Source organism: Carica papaya, chromosome 7, assembly GCF_054855325.1.
Source record: "Carica papaya isolate Zhongbai chromosome 7, ASM5485532v1, whole genome shotgun sequence".
In the NCBI taxonomy this organism is placed as follows: Eukaryota; Viridiplantae; Streptophyta; class Magnoliopsida; order Brassicales; family Caricaceae; genus Carica; species Carica papaya.
This window is the reverse complement of record NC_142315.1, coordinates 26,895,552-26,913,139: the sequence shown is the minus strand read 5'-3', so window position 1 is coordinate 26,913,139 and position 17,588 is coordinate 26,895,552. Positions and strand designations below refer to the sequence as shown.

At 36.9% G+C, this 17,588-nt stretch overlaps 1 protein-coding gene and 1 long non-coding RNA gene across 10 annotated transcripts; one reads left to right on the top strand and one right to left on the bottom strand.

Annotated features, from left to right (window-relative positions):
* Positions 1-9,557: 9,557 nt before the first annotated feature.
* On the bottom strand, positions 9,558-15,620 carry LOC110811088 (xylose isomerase). Of its 9 annotated transcripts, none has more exons than XM_022037464.2 (21): positions 15,480-15,620; positions 14,576-14,660; positions 14,352-14,456; positions 13,960-14,034; positions 13,751-13,880; positions 13,562-13,653; positions 13,255-13,305; positions 12,513-12,589; positions 12,381-12,435; positions 12,174-12,275; positions 12,038-12,089; positions 11,873-11,918; positions 11,737-11,792; positions 11,182-11,233; positions 10,979-11,058; positions 10,782-10,852; positions 10,647-10,687; positions 10,442-10,541; positions 10,263-10,334; positions 10,095-10,172; positions 9,558-9,850 (listed from the first exon to the last, which is right to left on the bottom strand). In XM_022037464.2, exons 2-21 carry the CDS (start codon positions 14,651-14,653, stop codon positions 9,815-9,817), a joined length of 1,449 nt encoding a protein of 482 aa, XP_021893156.1. In that variant the 5' UTR covers positions 14,654-14,660; positions 15,480-15,620; the 3' UTR covers positions 9,558-9,814. The 9 variants fall into 9 exon arrangements, with proteins under 9 accessions (XP_021893156.1, XP_021893159.1, XP_021893158.1 ...); XM_022037467.2 differs by having other exon boundaries at positions 14,352-14,474; positions 15,480-15,498; XM_022037466.2 differs by lacking the exon at positions 15,480-15,620 and adding an exon at positions 14,923-15,080 and having other exon boundaries at positions 14,352-14,474.
* A 453-nt stretch (positions 15,621-16,073) lies between these two features.
* On the top strand, positions 16,074-17,486 carry LOC110811090 (uncharacterized). The gene is made up of 2 exons (XR_002539077.2): positions 16,074-16,214; positions 16,953-17,486. It is a non-coding gene; the product is annotated as an uncharacterized LOC110811090 (long non-coding RNA).
* Positions 17,487-17,588: the final 102 nt, after the last annotated feature.

The following is a 17,588-nucleotide window of genomic DNA, read 5'->3' as shown; positions in this document are numbered from 1 at the left end:
ACTCTCTTCACACCAAACTCTAACCCTAGCCCCCAGACACCCCCGTCGGAGAAGAAGAGCCAGCCACTAGGAAGGAAGCTGCCTGTCGCCTGCCGTCGCGCCGGAGTCACTTACAACTGCCAAAAGAGGTAAAAAAATTTCTCATTTGCTTGAAATTTGATTTTAAACACCTCCATAACCAAATTAGAGTAAAATGATCGGTGGATTGACCCAAAACCGCTGGTAAAGCATGACGGTTGCTGTGGAAAAATACAAAAAAGGCTTCCGATGAGACCTTTCCTGATTCCCATTATGCGTAATTCATCCACCATTGTAATCATTGTTTCTTTCTCTACAGGTTGACTGAAGCAAAACACCCAATCGTGAAGGTGAGCCGACAGAGACGTCGCACTGGAGAACCCCGCCGCAGGTAAGTTTCAGTTTTTTACTTTTTCCGACCAACCGAGACCCCTTAACGTGTTTTCTCGCAGGAATTGGTACAAAACCAGCCAAATTCGGCCGAAAACAACCGACTCGAGCCAAACCACCATCGCCGGAGCACGGCGGAGCCGTCGTGCCAGAGTTTTGAAATTGGCCAAAAAGGATTCCTAACGCTGATTTTAGATTTTTTAGGATATTTTTAGGTACTTGAAGCGCATTTTAATCCCAGAAAAAAAATTTAAGGAACTTGGGGACCGCCAGTAGGCGCAGTCAAAAGTTTAGCATTTCAAATATCAATTTGAGTAAGAATCCTTCACCTTGTTCTCTGTTATGGAATTGAAGTCTAATTAATAATAATAATAATACAGTATTTTGTGTAATTTAAAAAATATTCATAATTAATTACAGATTACTAATGGAGTCAGAACTGAAAGTTATTCACTGTTAGTCCAGTTGATTGATTTTACAGTTTAAATGCATGATAATACCTGATTGATTGATTTTATAGTTTGAATGCATGTATTGCTTAACTTATGGGATTACAGTTGAATTGGAAAATTGAGATGCGATTGTATTCCTTTGATGCATGTTTTGTTTGTTTTATGGGATCACAGTTGAATTGAAAAACTAAAAATTAAAGGTAAACAAAAAATTATTTGATTTAGTGAATTGATGAGATGACAACCTTAATGGATATCCTGAGAGATGGTAGACAGACTGGATACATAGGAAATCCTACCGTGAAAGTTGCCTCATACCAGACGGGGTATCGAGATTTGGTAATTTGGTGTTCATACCAGACAGGGTATGGGGATTAGTCCATTTTACCCTCATACCGGACGGGGTATAGGGACAGTCCGTTTCACTCTCATACTGGATGGGGTATCGAAATTTGGTAATTTGACCCTCATATCGGATGGGGCATGGGGACGTTCCGTTAATTGAAAATGTTAAAGGAAAGGGTTCACGCGTAGTGGGGATATCCCTATGGACTTCCATGGATACTAGTAGGTTGATAAAAAAGAAAACTGTTGTTCCAACCAATTGCATATAAAATTATAATATGTGTAAAGACCCCTACTAAACCGAGCAGCCCGGGAGGATTCGCTTCGAGAGGATGTTGACCAGTTATTTGAGATGCTGGAGAGACTCATCGCTGCCCAGCAGATCCGAGAGGAAATGAGGGAGCTACCTGACCTTCCTTTGCTGCCACAGGTTGAGCCACTCCTACAGCGAGAGGATCTTGAGCCATCCCGGTACGACATTGCTCCTCCACAGTACCACTTGGCACCACCACAGTATGATCTGGTGCCCCAGCCACAGTATCACCTGGCACCACCAAAGTATGACTCGATTCTACAACCGTATCACCCGGCACCACTACAGTACAATTCGATGCCTCTACCGTATCATCTAGTACCAATGTAGAGCCATCCAGTCCATCCTCAGCATAATCCAGTCCCTCTTCCACGAGACCCAGTTCCTTCCATGATGGACCCTAGCTACATTAAGAGGTATAAAAGACTAAACTCATCTACTTTTAGAAGGGGATCCTCATTTGAAGAGGTCGAGTATTGATTAGCTGAGACAGAAAAGGCATTCACGACTCTTAGGGTGATTCCCGAATAGAGAGTCATCCTTACTGCCTACATGCTGGTGGGAGATGCAGACCGCTTGTGGCAACTCAAGCAGGCCACCATGCCTGTTCCAGTCACTTGAGAATAATTCCTTATGGTCTTTCATACAGAGTACCTTCTAGAACATCTTCAACATCTGAAGGAGATGGAGTTTGCACATTTGGTCCAGGGGGACATGATTGTATCAAAATATGCTTAAAAGTTCCTAGAGTTGGATCGGTATTTCCCTGAGAGCAGGATGGATGAAGGTAGGAAGGTAAGAAAGTTCGAGTGGGGTCTCCGTCCTGACATCAAACAGCAGTTGTATGTGTTCGAGCTCAGTACTTACTCGGCTGTTCTGGCCAAGGTACAGTTAGTGAAGAGGAATATTTGCATTTTCCCTCTAGCAGTAAGGAACCTCAAGCCTCGGCTCCATACTCCATACCAGCACCTACTGCACATGCTCAACAGAACAAGAGACCCAGACCGATGACTCAGGCTCCCCTTCAGATTCCAACAACAGGACACGGTAGGACCTGTCAACACTGTGGCAAGGATCATGAGGACTGACCTTGCTATCACCTCAACAAAACTTTCTGCATATATGATAGTGCCCAACATTATGCAAGGAAATACCCGAGAAAACATAATCAGGCTAGATCTCCTATTCAGGGAAGGCTTACAACCTCACTCAGCAAGATACAGAAGCCAACCTGAACGTGGTACAAGATACATACACTACCTGTAGTCATCTTGCACATGTTTTGATTGATATTGGTGCCTCATATTCATTTGTTTCACATATTTTTGCATCAAAATTATATGTATTACCTGAAAGACTTGATTCTGTGTTATTTGTGTCTACTCTTGGGAGTAGGACACTAGTAGGGGAGGTTATATACAGAGCTTGTGTCATAGATATAGTAGATAGAAAATTGAGTGTGGACCTAATAGAAATTGACACGGGAACTTTGATGTAATTTTAAAATAACTGGTTAGTGACGTATCACGCCATCGTATATTATTTTCATAAAAAAGTTGTATTCAACCCTCCTAATGAAGAGTCATTTACAAATTAATAAAATTTTTTAACATTTGTTCCCTCATGACAAATTTTTTTATTATCAAGTGTTTTAACCCGGCTGTTTTCTCTAACTAGGTAAATCCAAGAAAGAAATTTGTATTTGAGAGATTTAAGTAGTTCGAGACTTTCTAGATGTGTTCTTGGATGAACTGTCTGGACTACTAGTGGACAGAGAAGTCGAATTCACCATAGACATTCAGCCAGATACCCAGCCTATTTCGGTTGCTCCTTACCGCATGAGTCGTGTTGAGATAGAGAAACTGATAAAACATATCAATGAATTGCAGAACAGTGGATTCATCCGAAAATAGTGTGTCCCATTGGGGTGTTGGAGTCACATTTGCAAGAAATGGGGATGAGACGTTGAGGTTATGTATTAACTACACAAGCCTGAATAGGGTCACGATCAAGAACAAATACCCCCTTCACAGGATCGATGACCTTTTTTATCAGTTGCGGGATGTTTAGGTCTTCTCTAAAATAGACCCGCGTTTAAGTTACTATCAGGTAAAGATCAATGCAGAAAACATTCCCAAAATAGCCTTTCGAACCAAGTAGGGATAGTATGAGTTCCTGGTCATCTCATTTGGACTAACCAACACTCCATCCATCTTCAAGAACTTGATAAACAGGGTTTTCAGGCAATTCTTGGATCAGTTCGTTATTGTATTCATCGATGATATCTTGGTTTACTCAAAAAACAGAGAGGAACACGCTCACCATCTGACTCAGATTTTGCCGGTTCTTAGAGAGAAGAAGTTGTATGCAAAGTTGAGTAAGTGTAGGTTTTTACTTAAACAGACTACATTTCTAGGGCACATCATATCAAAGGATAGAGTGTCAGTGAACCCCGAAAAAGTTGAAGCAATGTTCGGCTGGGAAAAATTGACCTCAATCAAGAAAATTCATAGCTTTTTGGAGATGACAGATTATTACCGCAGGTTTGTAAAAGGATTTTCTATCCTAACTGCTCATTTGACTCAGCTCACAAAGAAGAACGTCAAGTTTGAGTGGAACGAGAACTGTGAAAGAAATTTTTCAGAACTAAATAAATGGTTGACTATTGCACCTGTGTTGACCTTGTCAAATGGATCGGGTGGATATATAGTTTATAGTGATACCTTCTACCTAGGGTTGGGTTGTGTTCTAATGCAGTATGAAAAAGTCATAATCTATAGGTCTAGACAGTTGAAGAGTCATGAGAAAAACTATCCCACCCATGATTTAGAATTTGCTGCAATTATCCACACCTTGAAAACTTGACGCCATTATTTATATGAGGAGACCTTTCAGATCTATACCGACCATAAGAGCTTAAAACACATATTCACTCAAAAAGATCTCAACATACGTTAAAGAATATGGATAGAACTCCTCAAGGACTATAATTGGAACATCTTATATCACCCGGGTAAGGGCAACGTGGTAGCCAACGTATTCAGCAGGAAAAGTGCAGGTATATTAGCTCACTTGATGGTTTTATAATGCTGGGTAATAGGAGTCGTACAATAGATACGACTTCAGAACCTGAAGAGAGTCACATGGTTGGCCCACCTGACTGTTCAACCTGAGTTGATAAAAAAAATAAAGGAAGCTTAGTCCGCCGATTCCACCTTAGCAGTCCTCAAGAAAAATGTAGAACAGGGAATTAATTTAGAATTTTGAGTCTCTGTCGATGAGTTGCTTAGATTTCAGGACAGAGTGTGCGTTTTAGGTGACAGTGAGTTAAAAAGGAACATCATAACAGAGGCCCATAGCTCAAAGTTTGTCATGCATTCCAGAAGCACTAAGATATATCAAAGTATGTAATATCGATTTTGGTGGAAGAGGATTAAAAGATATGTGACTGACTTTGTTTTTAAGTGTTTGATATGTCAGCAGGTCAATGCAGATCATCAACGCCCAAGCGGGCTACTTCAGCCATTACCAATCCCGGAGTGGAAGTGAGAACATATCACAATGAATTTTGTGAAAAGATTTTCTAGAGCACGCTCAGAACACGATGACATCTGGGTAATTGTTGACCAGTTTACCAAGTCTTTTCACTTCTTAGTCATCAAGATGATTGATCTCTTGGACAAGTTAGTAAGAATGTATATCCGAGAGATAGTCAGATTACATGGAGTGCTAGTGACAGTAGTGTTTGATAGGAATCTCAGGTTCACTTCTCGATTCTGGTCTAGTTTTCAGCAAGCCATGAAAACGAAACTGTCCTTTAGTATTATATTCCACCCTCAAACCGATGTACAGTCAGAAAGGACAATCCGCACACTTGAGGATATGCTCCGAGCTTGTGTTCTTGACTTTGGGGGCCATTGGGATTATCATCTACCCCTAATAAAGTTCGCCTACAACAACAAGTACCAAGCAAGTATTGATATGACTCCGTACGAGACATTGTATGGCTGCCCATATAGATCGTCAATATGTTGGGAAGAAGTGGGTGATAGAAAACTGTTCGGTCCAAATCTCGTAGAGGAGACTACAGCCAAAATATTTAAGATAAGGAAGAACATTCAGACGGCTCAAAGCAGACAAAAGAGTTATGCCGACATCTAGAGGAGGGATTTGAAATTTGAGAAATGTAATCAGGTGTTCCTTAAGGTCACTCATTTCAAGAGAATCAATAGGTAGGTTTGGCAAGAGGGGGAAACTAAACTCCCAGTTTGTTGAGTCATTTGAAATCTTAAACAGAATTGGTACCGCCGCCTACAGACTGACACTGCATCCAGAACTTTCCAGGGTCCATAATGTGTTTTATGTGTCTATGCTACACAAGTACAACCTGAACCCCTCTCATGTCTTAGCTCACGAGTCTCTTTCACTCCAGGATGATCTGTCCTATGAGAAAGTATCAGTCGATATTATGGACCGAAAGAGTAGAGTACTCCGCAATCAGAAAATTCCCTTTGTTAAGGTTCTATGACAAAATCACACACCAAGAGAGGCTACATGGGAGCTAGAATCAGACTTCAAAGTTCAATATCCCCGACTGTTTGATTAAATGAGAGACAGACAAATTTGAAGGACCAAATTTCTTTTAAGATGAGAGAGTTGTAATGTCCTAATTAATTTTAATTGTAATTAAAATTAATAAATAAATATAATTTTTTAATTTTTAATTTTTATTTAATGTAAAAATGAAGGAAATTAAATGGAGGATTAAATTGAAAATAATTTTGGGAAAAAACAGTGAAAATTTAGGTTCTAGGGGTATTTTTTTAAAAAAATTCGGAAACTGAGGTCGAAATACAATTTAAGAAAATTGTGCCACGTAGGATGCCCAATCAGTAGCCCCGACGAACCGGAGCACGCCGCGTGACAAGGGTCGCTGACGCAATGCCATATGGGAGGCCATACTGGCGATCCGTGTGCCCGCGATCGGACGGTCAAGGTTCGTTTCTGCGTGCACGGATGGTCCGAATCCGTTCCCTCCTCAGATGCAATCGGACGATCATGATTAAACGCGATGAACGGTCCAGATTCATTTTCTTTTAAATGCGATCGGACGGTCCAGATCAAATCGCGATGGACGGTCCAGATTTACTCCTTATTTAATCGCAATCGGACGGTTCGGATCAAACATAATGGATAGTTTAGATTAAAATGGGACAGATATAAATAACTTTCTTCACACCAAACCCTAACCCTAGCCGCTAGACACCCCTGCTGGAGAAGAAGAGCCAGCCGCTGGGAAGGAAGTCGCAAAGCCCCCGCCGCATCGGAATCACTTCCGACCGCCAAAAGAGGTAAAAAAAATTTCTTTGCTCGAAATTTGATTTTAAACACCCTATGGCCAAATCGGAGCAAAATAACCGGCAGATTGGCAGAAAATCATGTGCAAAGCCCGGCGGCACCGCCGTAGAAAAATACAAAAAAACACTTCCGATGAGGCCCTTTCCAATTTCTGTTTTGCGTAATTCTTCCACCATTATAATCACTGTTTCCTTCTCTACAGGTTGACCGAAGCAAAACACCGAACCACGAAGGTGAGCTGGCGAAGCTACCGTACTAGAGAACTCCGCCGGCGTTAAGTTTTGATTTTTTAACTTTTTTCGGCCAACTGAGGTCCCTTAACGTATTTTTTCGCATGGATTGATAAAAAATCGGCCAAAAACAACCGACTCGAGACAAACTGCCGCTGCGGGTGGCGATGCCGCCGCCATGTCGGAGATCCAGAATTGGCCAAAAAGGGTTCTTAACGTTGATTTTGAATTTTTTGGGATATTTTTATGTACTTGAAGTGCGTTTTAATCCCTGAAGAAAAATTCAAGAAACTCAGAGACCGCCAATAGGCACAGTCAAAAGTTTAGTATTTCAAACATCAATTTGAGTAAAAATCACTCAACTTATTCTCTATTATGGAATTAAAATTTAATTAATAATAATAATACGGTATTTTGTATAATTTAGAAAGTATCCATAATTAATTACAAGTTACTAATGGAGTCAGAACCAGAAGTTATTCACTGTTGATTGATTTTACAGTTTGAATGCATGATAATACCTGATTGATTGATTTTATAGTTTGAATGCATGTATTGTTTGCCTTATGAGATTACAATTGAATTAGAAAACTGGAATGTGATTGTATTCTTTTGATGCATTTTTTGTTTGTTTTATGGAATCACGGTTGAATTGAAAAACTGAAAATTAAAGGTAAACGAAAAATTGTTTGATTTAGTGGATGGATGAAACAACAGCCTTACTGGATATCTTGAGAGATGGTGGACAGACCGGATACATAGGGAACCCTACCGTGAATGTCACCTCATACCAGACGGGGTATCGAGATTTAGTAATTTGACACTCATACTGCACGGGGTATGGGGACGACCCGTTTCACCCTCATACCAGACGAAGTATTGAGGTTTGCTAATTTGACACTTATATCGGACAGGGTATGAGGACGGTCCGTTAATAGAAAATATTAAAAGAAAGGGTTCACGTGTTGTAGGGACATCTCTATGGACCCCCATGGATACCAATAGACTGATAAAAGAGAAAATTGATGTTCCAACCGATTGTATATGAAATTATGATATGTATTATGTTATTAACTCTATAGGTTGTTTTTAAAAATCTCGCTACGGTAAGTAAATGGTAAATGATTTTATTTATAATAAACGAATTTGCTTAATTAAGATCTCCATTAGTTGTTTTTATGATTTCTACCAACTTTCATTTATGTATCGGTGAGTAGCGTGATATTCTTACTGGGGCAGTGTACCTCACTCTTTCATTAACCATTTCAGATCAAGATGATCAGGATCCAAAACTCGATCCACAAGAGAATTACGAGTAGGATGTTCAGTTTGTTTACTTTTAATTTACTTATTTGGTTATTAATTGTTCTTTTAGAAGGGTTATTCCCTTAAATCTCATTTTGTACTTTCGGTTATTGTGTAAAGAATGTAAATCTTAACTATTTATTTCGCTTCCGCACTAAATTTATAATTTATTTCCTTTGGAATTTTCAAGGTCGTTACAACATATTTTTAATCCAAACAAAAATAATTATTATTACTATACATTAATACATAATTTTTTAAAATATGATATAATTTTATCATTACCATACAATACCATAGATTAATAAACCATCTTAAAAGTCATCCAAATATATGTAAAATTCAAGCGAAATATTTTCATATCAAGATCTTTCAATTTAATTTATAACTTATTATTTTATAGATTTCTTATTTTAGTCATTACGTTCATTTAATGTATTAAAAACAAGTAAAATCTGCCGCAACCTAAAAAACATGCTAATGTGACACGAAATTATTAGTAGGTATTTGTGTAATTATTAAGATAAATTTTAAAATTATTATTAAAATAAAATTTTAATTAAAAATATTTTTAATAAAAAATTATTTAATATTTAACATAAATATTTTAAAAAAATTTTATCACATTAAAGAAAATTGAAAAATTCTGTGTTCAATGAAAATGATTTATGCTGAAATTATTTAAAAAATAAAACAAAAATAAAGTTATATGTTTGATTAAAATAATTTAAAAATTGATATAAAATTTAATTTAAATTTATACATACCTGATTATCTTGTACAAACAATTTTCTTTAAATATTATATATACATATGTGCATACACATTCACGCACGTCTGTTTGCTAATATTTGGATTACCTTATTCTAAATTTAATTAAAAACTAATTTAAATGAAAAAAATAGAGAGATTTATTTGTACATTTTTAGATAGTAAAAGGACCTATTATGTACTTAACCTCTAACATAAACCCTTAAAATCTAACACATATGAGATGAATAAACTTTTCTACAGAAATACTGCTCCAGAAGTTATTGCAAATCTTGAGATAATGATCCAGGGCCAAGTAAAATACTCAAAAGTTTTGCATTCGCATGAAATCTCAAAAAAATTATTTAAAATTTGTTGTGTCTTTGATCACAGAGAGGACATCAAAATTGCTTTTTTATCATAAGAAAAGATAAATATGTTTATATATACCAATACCAACAGAACAAGTTCAAAGTCGGAGGAGCCTAACCCAGCTAGTCAAGTCGTTTGCACTTGCAGGATACATATGGCAACAACTATAATTCTAACTTATGATGCTCGTATATCTTATTCTTAATTCTTATTTGTGGAACTTTGAAAAGATTCCTACATTGCAGATTCAGAAACTTGGATCTGGTGCTAGATACTGTCATCTATAATGCAGATTGGAAAATCATCTCTGCAAGTTCCTGCAACATCTCAAAGAAGAAAAGAATACCCCGGATTCAGTTCATGTTACAGTCGCAAAATGTTTTAAGTTTCTTTTCGTCTTTGGGTTGTTTTAAGCTTTTGTGTAAGGACAAGAATCAAAAAATGGAAAATGAATGGGAAAAAATCATTTCTGACATTCATGGTACCTTCTCAGGGAAGAAGAATTTCAAGGAACTGATAAAGAAAAGTGATGGAAATGCACAAGGAACTTCGATACATTACCTGCTTGCCAGAAGGAACTTTGGGTTCACCCCATTCCATTACTTTCTTCTCAAGCATTTCAAAGTCTGCCTTACCAGCCTATTGAAATGTCACCGAGTTAAAATTGGCCAAAGGATGTAACAAAAATAAGCAGCCAAAGAAAATATATTGGACATGGAGATATATTACCTCTATTTTTGCCCCAATTTCTGAATCCCAACTGCTGTATCTCTTGCGTACAAGGTCAGCCAAGGATCCATCCTTCAATTTTTCAATCCATTTAATATCAATATCATGAGAGGAGATAATAAAAATTATCATGTAAACTTCAAATGTTTGCTGAAAATGTTAAGAATAAAAGTATTAACCTCAATAAGCTTCGCAGCATTTCGTAATCCACGGGCCATTGTATCCATTCCAATAATGTGAGAAATGAATAAATCCTCAACATCTGTGCTCTCTCTTCGCCTGTAATATCATAGATGTTAATAAGGTTGCCCAAATGTCCATAAAAAATAAGAATGTTGAACAAAAGAAGAAAAGATGATATCACTAAGAAAGAAAAATGCTGACAGTTTAGCATCAAAGTTGAAGCCTCCTGGTGCAAGTCCACCCTGCAAAGGACAATAATATTTTGGCCACCTTATGAAATCCACAGGCAATTTGGCATTATGACAATTTCAAAATAAAAATGGAAGTTCTACTCACATTTTTAATCACACTCAGCATAATCATAGTTGCCTCTCCAACATCTGTTAGAAACTGATCTGTATCCCAACCTGTAGTAATGACAAGACATATATATATTAAAAGTTGGAATTTGGATATAGCTTGATACCAAGTTTCAAACAGAACTAGAGGAAGCTAATTTTTCCAAAAGTTCAAGCCTGGTATCTTTTCTATACCAGTCTGAGCGTCACCGCTGTTTGCATCAATATTTCCCAGTAAACCATTCAGTCTAGCAGTTTCCAGCTCATGATGGCATCTGCAAAGAAGGAACGGAAATTTGGTTGGAAAAAGCAATATATTAATTTCTTGAAAGATATTTGCTTCAAGCCTTGAACAAGGAAAAAAAACGAAGTGCTTGAAATTCAAAGATATGGCATACGTGTGACCAGATAGAGTGGCGTGGTTGCATTCAATGTTAAGTTTGAATTCTCCTGAAGCACAAAATGTGGGAAAGGATTAGAACAAACATATAATAGGGTCCATAAGGAACCATGACCCATGCGGAATTTCTTTAAAATTCACTGAATTGCTAATGCTATTAAGGATCCATTGCAGATAACTGCTGAAAAGGTGCATTCACCTTAGACTGCAAGGCTCTCAATTCTAATCCAATATTTCAACAGTACTAAGCAGTTCTACAGGCATAGTCGAAATCTTATCCACTTGAACAAAACACCAACAAAGGATTTGTGTGTATGGAACAAATAATGATAAGCTAATTTCAAAGATAACTAAAATATGACAAGTTAAGATAAGCAAGTGAAGTTACAGTTGGATATAGCTCAGGTAATAAATAAGCACAAATATATAAAATAATTAATAAATTTCAAACAAGAAAGACAAGTGCTTTCACATCTGATTGTAATCTAAAGTGTAAAGCAAAATGGACAGCCAAGACAAGTCAAACATGATAACAGAAATTATGATTCCTCACCTATAAGGCCATACTTTCTCAAGAAGTTAGCTGATGTTGCAGCATCCCAATCATACCTGAAAAGTCGTTCACAAGTAAGAATTTCAAGGCATTGTAAACCACAGCGATAATTCAAAAACTTGACTGAAATTCATACTGGTGCTTGGTAGGTTCCTGAGGCTTGGGTTCAATCAAAAAGGTCCCTGAAAAAAAAGTACAAATACTTGCCATTAAGATCTTCTCAATGTAAAAAATTTAAGTGGCTACGAAAAATTAACAAAGACATTCAATGAGAAACGAGTAAACAATGAAAAAAAGATACCGTTGAATCCAATCTTCTTCTTGTAAGCAACAGCACCCTCAAGAAACCTTGCCTGCACATAAATAACAAAGGATTATAAACTCAAGAATTTATTAATTGTATAAGCCAGATATACAAGTGATTACATTGAACATACCAAATGGTCAAGTTCTCTTCCCATATCCGTGTTCAATAGAGACTGATAGCCCTCGCGACCGCCCCAAAACACATAATTTTCACCTCCTAAATAATGTGTCACCTGTTGTGTGGGAAGATAAATGAAAATCTAATATCAATCCATATGACAATCAGCGGCACACACTATTCTTTTTCTTCTTAACAGTAATGGCACACGGTACCCCACCTCTATGGCTTTCTTCACTTGAGCTGCAGCATATGCATATACTGCTACTTCAGGGCTGAAGTTCAAGCACCAAAAGAGTAGTCAACCCATGAACAAAGATGACTTGGATTCATCTAAGAAATTATACAGTACCTAGTTGCACCACCATGCATGTAACGAGGATGCAAAAATAACTGAGCTGTACCCCACAAGGGATGGATTTTGGTTCCCTGTAGGACATATAAATAAGTGAGAGGAAGTATAGGACACCCCAATAGCTCTCACTCAAAATGACTCTAAGAATTTTCTGAAAACATGATACCAAACTCAAACAAGTTTGACATACAAGCATTTTGTGCTCTCCAAGAAACAATGCCAAATGCAGATGACCAAATAACATAACAATCAAATGATGCCAGGGACTCTTTAAACATGAGTTCCTCCATGTCTAACCATGCAAGTTGTGTTCGACAAGACAACAATGGCAAAAATGTAGATAAATAAATAAGATGACTTCATAAGGATATTAAGGCCTTTAAACATGAGTATGGTCCATGTCTAACCTTCGGAAGGGATTTCCTTGCAAGCAAAAAGTTCAAAACATGGCAAAATGTTTGCTTTTTTGCCAAACCATTGTGGATTGTTGAGGTTGGACTATACATTACACTAAATCCACTTGTATACCTAATAATATTCATTAGGATAACTTTTTTAAACAATAAACTGCAAGTAAATGCGGAAATAATGTCATTGCTTTCTCACTTCTAGGAAATCACTTACACTTTATAATCTATATGAGCCTAAGGGGACACCATGAAAACTGAAAGGTCATCATATGATTCTTTAAACTTTAATCTGACATTTAAGCATTTATGAAATAAAAAAAAAAAGTTACCTGAAGCTCTTTGGCAAGGGCAACAACTTCATCCAGATTTTTGTTAGTTTCCTGCAACAGGTAGACAATAACCATGAGCTGATTCAGAGGGGAAAAATTATGGTAGAAAAAAAAATGAGGGCAATCATGTGGAGGTAGGGGTATTTGGGGGCAGCTTCTCAGTGAAGAGTTTTGCTGTCAAACAATCTAAAGTGCCAAAAGAAACCCCTTTCTCCCGTGTTACTTCTGTTAAATGCTATTTAGAAATTACACTCTAACAATTGTATCTTTTAATAAAATTTTGTGTAACCGTATAAGATTGGCTCACCTCAAGAGTTCTGCCATCTGGGGCGATGTCCCTGTCATGGAAACACCACAAATCAACTCCAAGCTTCTCTAGGAACTCAAAGTTGGCTCTCACTTTTGTTTCCATAAAAACAGAAGGATATTAGATTTTCTCATAAATTAAATTGGTAAGGATTGAGAGGACATCGTGTGTCTTATTTATCAATCTTACTTCTTCTTTTCGCGATAGCCAACGAATTTGTACCATCTTCCCATGGCCAAAACTTTGTAGGCGCACCAAACGGATCACCTCCATTGCCACGGAATGTGTGCCAAAATGCAACACTGAATCTAAACCAATCCTGCAGCCGTCCAAAGACATAAGTTAATATCACCAACTTTGGCATGATAAATTCTATATGGAAAAAAGAACTTAGCAACCTTCATTTTCTTCCCAAGAATCTCCTCGTCTGCATTATACCATTTGAATGCAAGTGGATTCTTGCTAGTAGGACCCTGAAATCAAATTAGAAATTCACGAGATTTTTGCAAACTTAAGCAGATATCATAATACAAAGATGAAAAAAGAAAACAAAAACAATGTCCCCTAACAATATGCCCAAGTAATAGAATCGACTGGCTTAAGACAATACCTTCCAACAAGTACTATCAAGTAAAACCAACAGAGAGGAAGGGGAAAAAACCAATAAAGTTTTCACAAAAAAAATCTTCTTTTGCTCTATTGGTATGCGAGTTTAGATCAAAATTAATCAAATCTACGACACTTTGCACCAGGACGAAAGAAGATCATTATTGAAAATAGCCCTATTTACCTCATACTTAATCTCGGAAATCCCGGGGAAGAATTCCCCTTCCCACTCGTTTGATGCACCACACTGCTCGACGAACTCGGAAGGACATGTTTGTGGAGCAGCAAGCTGCATACAAAAGAATTACTTATTGACAAAAGAGACATTATCAGTGAACAATTACTACTACAATAACAGGTTATTTAACAAATATATCTTTTTTTTCTCGTAAAAGCAAGCTACTTTACCACTAAAAGAGAGACCGCAGTTAAACAGAGAACAAACAGCAAAATTCCCTCCGTCTTCATGTTTCGCATCTCATGCATAACACTTCTGCAACATACAGGGAAAGTGACCGAACGACCATCAAAGAATCATCAACCATTAAGCATCAGTCATCAAACAAATAAATTACATTTTAAGAAGTCCCAAATTGAATAATGGGTTAGTACCAAAATCGGCGATCAAAAGGACCCCAAGAAACAGTAAAAATTGGTATAGAAACTATCAATTGCACTAAAAGTTTTTTGAGGAAAATAAGGAAAAGGAAAGAAAGAGAAGAAAAAAGCGTATAGATAACACCAAGAGGACTCACACAGCAAACCCAGAAAGCGTGAGAAAGACACTGGAACTTGGCTTCTACAACACCGTGCAAGCGCAATGCTTATCAAATATGTTGAGGTAATTTAGCAAATTATTCATATATATATATATATATCGCTGATTAACGGGAAAGAAAATTAATAAAATAATAACTCCTAAAATTGGATTAGAAGAGTAATGATGTGTTTATCCTCTGACTAAATTTTAAAACGTTAACTGCCCAAAATACCCTTGCATATCAGGACTAACCAGGACGAACCCATATCCATTTGTGAGGGTATTTCAGGTAAATGAATCCCTTCGTTTTAGGAGATGATTAGGACTGAAATTTGAATTGGGTGGAACTCTAAAAGTTCGCGCAGTTGAGGTACTAGACTGACAGATAATATTTCGACGGTGTTCCATGAGAGAATCGTGGCCGTTGGGGGCTAAATCTTACAAAAGCTCTGGGAGTTAATTGGTCAGTTATTTATAGATTTGTTTTGCTAGGTGAGGGAAGTTAGTCCTCGTTATCCAATAAATATGTCACGAAAGATGAGGTGGCCATACCAAGTAGTTTTGAAATTACAAGATGACTCACGTCATTATCCTAAAGCTCCATAAAGATTGTTATAGCAATAGTGCAGGAAACTGCTGCTTGCTCTCTCCGCAAAAATTGTTATTAGCACTCTCTTCTGCACTGTGAAATGGAATATTGCAAAAGAGAAAGGAGAGTGGTAATATCAATTCGACTTAGCGTTTGCGGAAGCTTTTGTGTTAAATGTGCATCGAAAGCCCTACTCTTAATGTGTTTGGTTCAGAGCTCTCTTGGATTTGGCTCAGTCTATAGTCACAGCCTTCTTTTCGATCTCCTTCACTCTCAATATCGTCACATCTTTACATGATTTTCTCAATTTGTGCCATCTAGAAACCCTAGGCGATCATTTGTCTTCCTCGATTCCAGATGCTCATCCCGAAACCCTAGTCTGCAAAGCCAAACTCGTGCCTACACGAAGAATATTCAATGAACGCTATGGTCCACTCCTGATGTTTCGCTTTTTCTTCGCAGGCCGGCAGCTCGTTTCTTTGTCTTATTTTTTCGTGCTTGGAGCTCGTTCTCTTCTTCTGCGCTCCCCTTCAGTTCAGAAGACTCTGTCGTCTCCCGTCTGAGGTGAAGAGGAAAAATACAAGCGAAATGGGCTTAGCGCGAGAGGCTACTTCTGGGCTGACTCGGATTAACGGGCTGGGCTTTTAATGAATATCTGCATTTGGAGTTGGGCCGACACAATCCAAACCCAATTTGCGGTAATTTTTCTTTTGTCTTTTTTAATTTTTATTTGGGAGTTACTAAAATAGAAAAATGACTAAATATCAAATATTAATAAATTTTAAAAATTAGAATTTAAAACATGTGCATAAGAAAATAAGAAACTTTAACGTATAAATTACTCGTATTCTCAACACGAGTAAACTTGTTGGTAGCGTTATCCACAATCCAACTTTGAGTTTGTAATCAACCGCGGGAGAAATATTTGACCGCATATTGAAAAGTGATTTGTTTTTCTCAATATATATAAATGTTAATTGTTCTTTTTCAGAGTTTCTCTTTTTTCATATATGATAGAGAATTGATAACATTTTCTTATTGCGTGCTAATTAGTTTGTTTGCTTTCAAGTGGTGATATGATTATTTTTGTTTATTTCCTGTGAATATCAAAAGGAGATCTTTTACTATAAAAAAATAAAAAAATAAAAAATGTATCTTTTCGTTAGGGTAATAATAAAGGCTAAGATATCTTATTTTACATTTAATTTCTGTAAATTATTCAAATTGTGTGCTAAATTTTTTGCATTTAAATTAACCCCCAATTAATTAAAAATATGCAAATCACCCTTCACCATTAGAAAAAAATTAGAACTATCAAATATTAGCATGCGGGGGGAGGGCAATAACGTCGTTTGCTCTATTCTATCTACATAGATGTCATATAACGAATTAATTTTTCAACTTATTTGATAAACTCTTTCTTTTTTTGTGGATAGATACCAACATGAATTCCCACAAACTTGAGTTCCTTTTGTCTGAAGGAGCGAACCACAATGCAATCTCTACAGTTTGATCTCATAAGAACTCTTATATGATCATCATTTGCTATCAAATAAAGTGCAACATTAGAAGAATTTCTTAGTGGAGATGTCATCAATTGAGAAATCTATTCAGAATATAAGTAATGCTATGTAAAATAGTTTTCCTTGCCCAAAGAGATTGCCAGAAAAGCCTAGTTGCCAACGGTGATGAAGTCCAAAATATTGGGGCTCATGGCTGTAGTCAAGCTCAAGAGGAGAAGCCGAACAAGCAAATATTAAGGGGGCATTTAATTTTCTTCTCTTTCCTCTCTTAGTGTAAGAAAAAAAGAACTGAACGTCTCTTATATTTGCTTCTCTTACCTCTCCCTCCTTTATATATGATTCTTTTTGAGCATTGAACTCGAATATGCTTCTTCACATGCTTCTAACTCCTGATCTTCCTTAATGAGTTCTCATTTTTAGTTTTTCAATAAAATCATTAATTTTTTCCGCTTGCCCTCAAATCTTTCTTAAAGTGGAAGTAATTTTTTCGAGTTTGGCTCTGAATCTCAAATAATTTGCGAATAGTTTAGGTTATAGCTTTTATTTTTG

Coding starts and splice junctions, on each gene's coding strand:
- LOC110811088 (XM_022037464.2), bottom strand. CDS start 14,653: ATGCATGAGATGCGAAACATGAAGACGGAGGGAATTTTGCTGTTTGTT. Junction 14,035..14,351: donor TTTCCGAGATTAAGTATGAG/GTAAATAGGGCT, acceptor ATTTGATTTCAG/GGTCCTACTAGCAAGAATCC. Junction 13,881..13,959: donor TTCTTGGGAAGAAAATGAAG/GTTGCTAAGTTC, acceptor GGACGGCTGCAG/GATTGGTTTAGATTCAGTGT.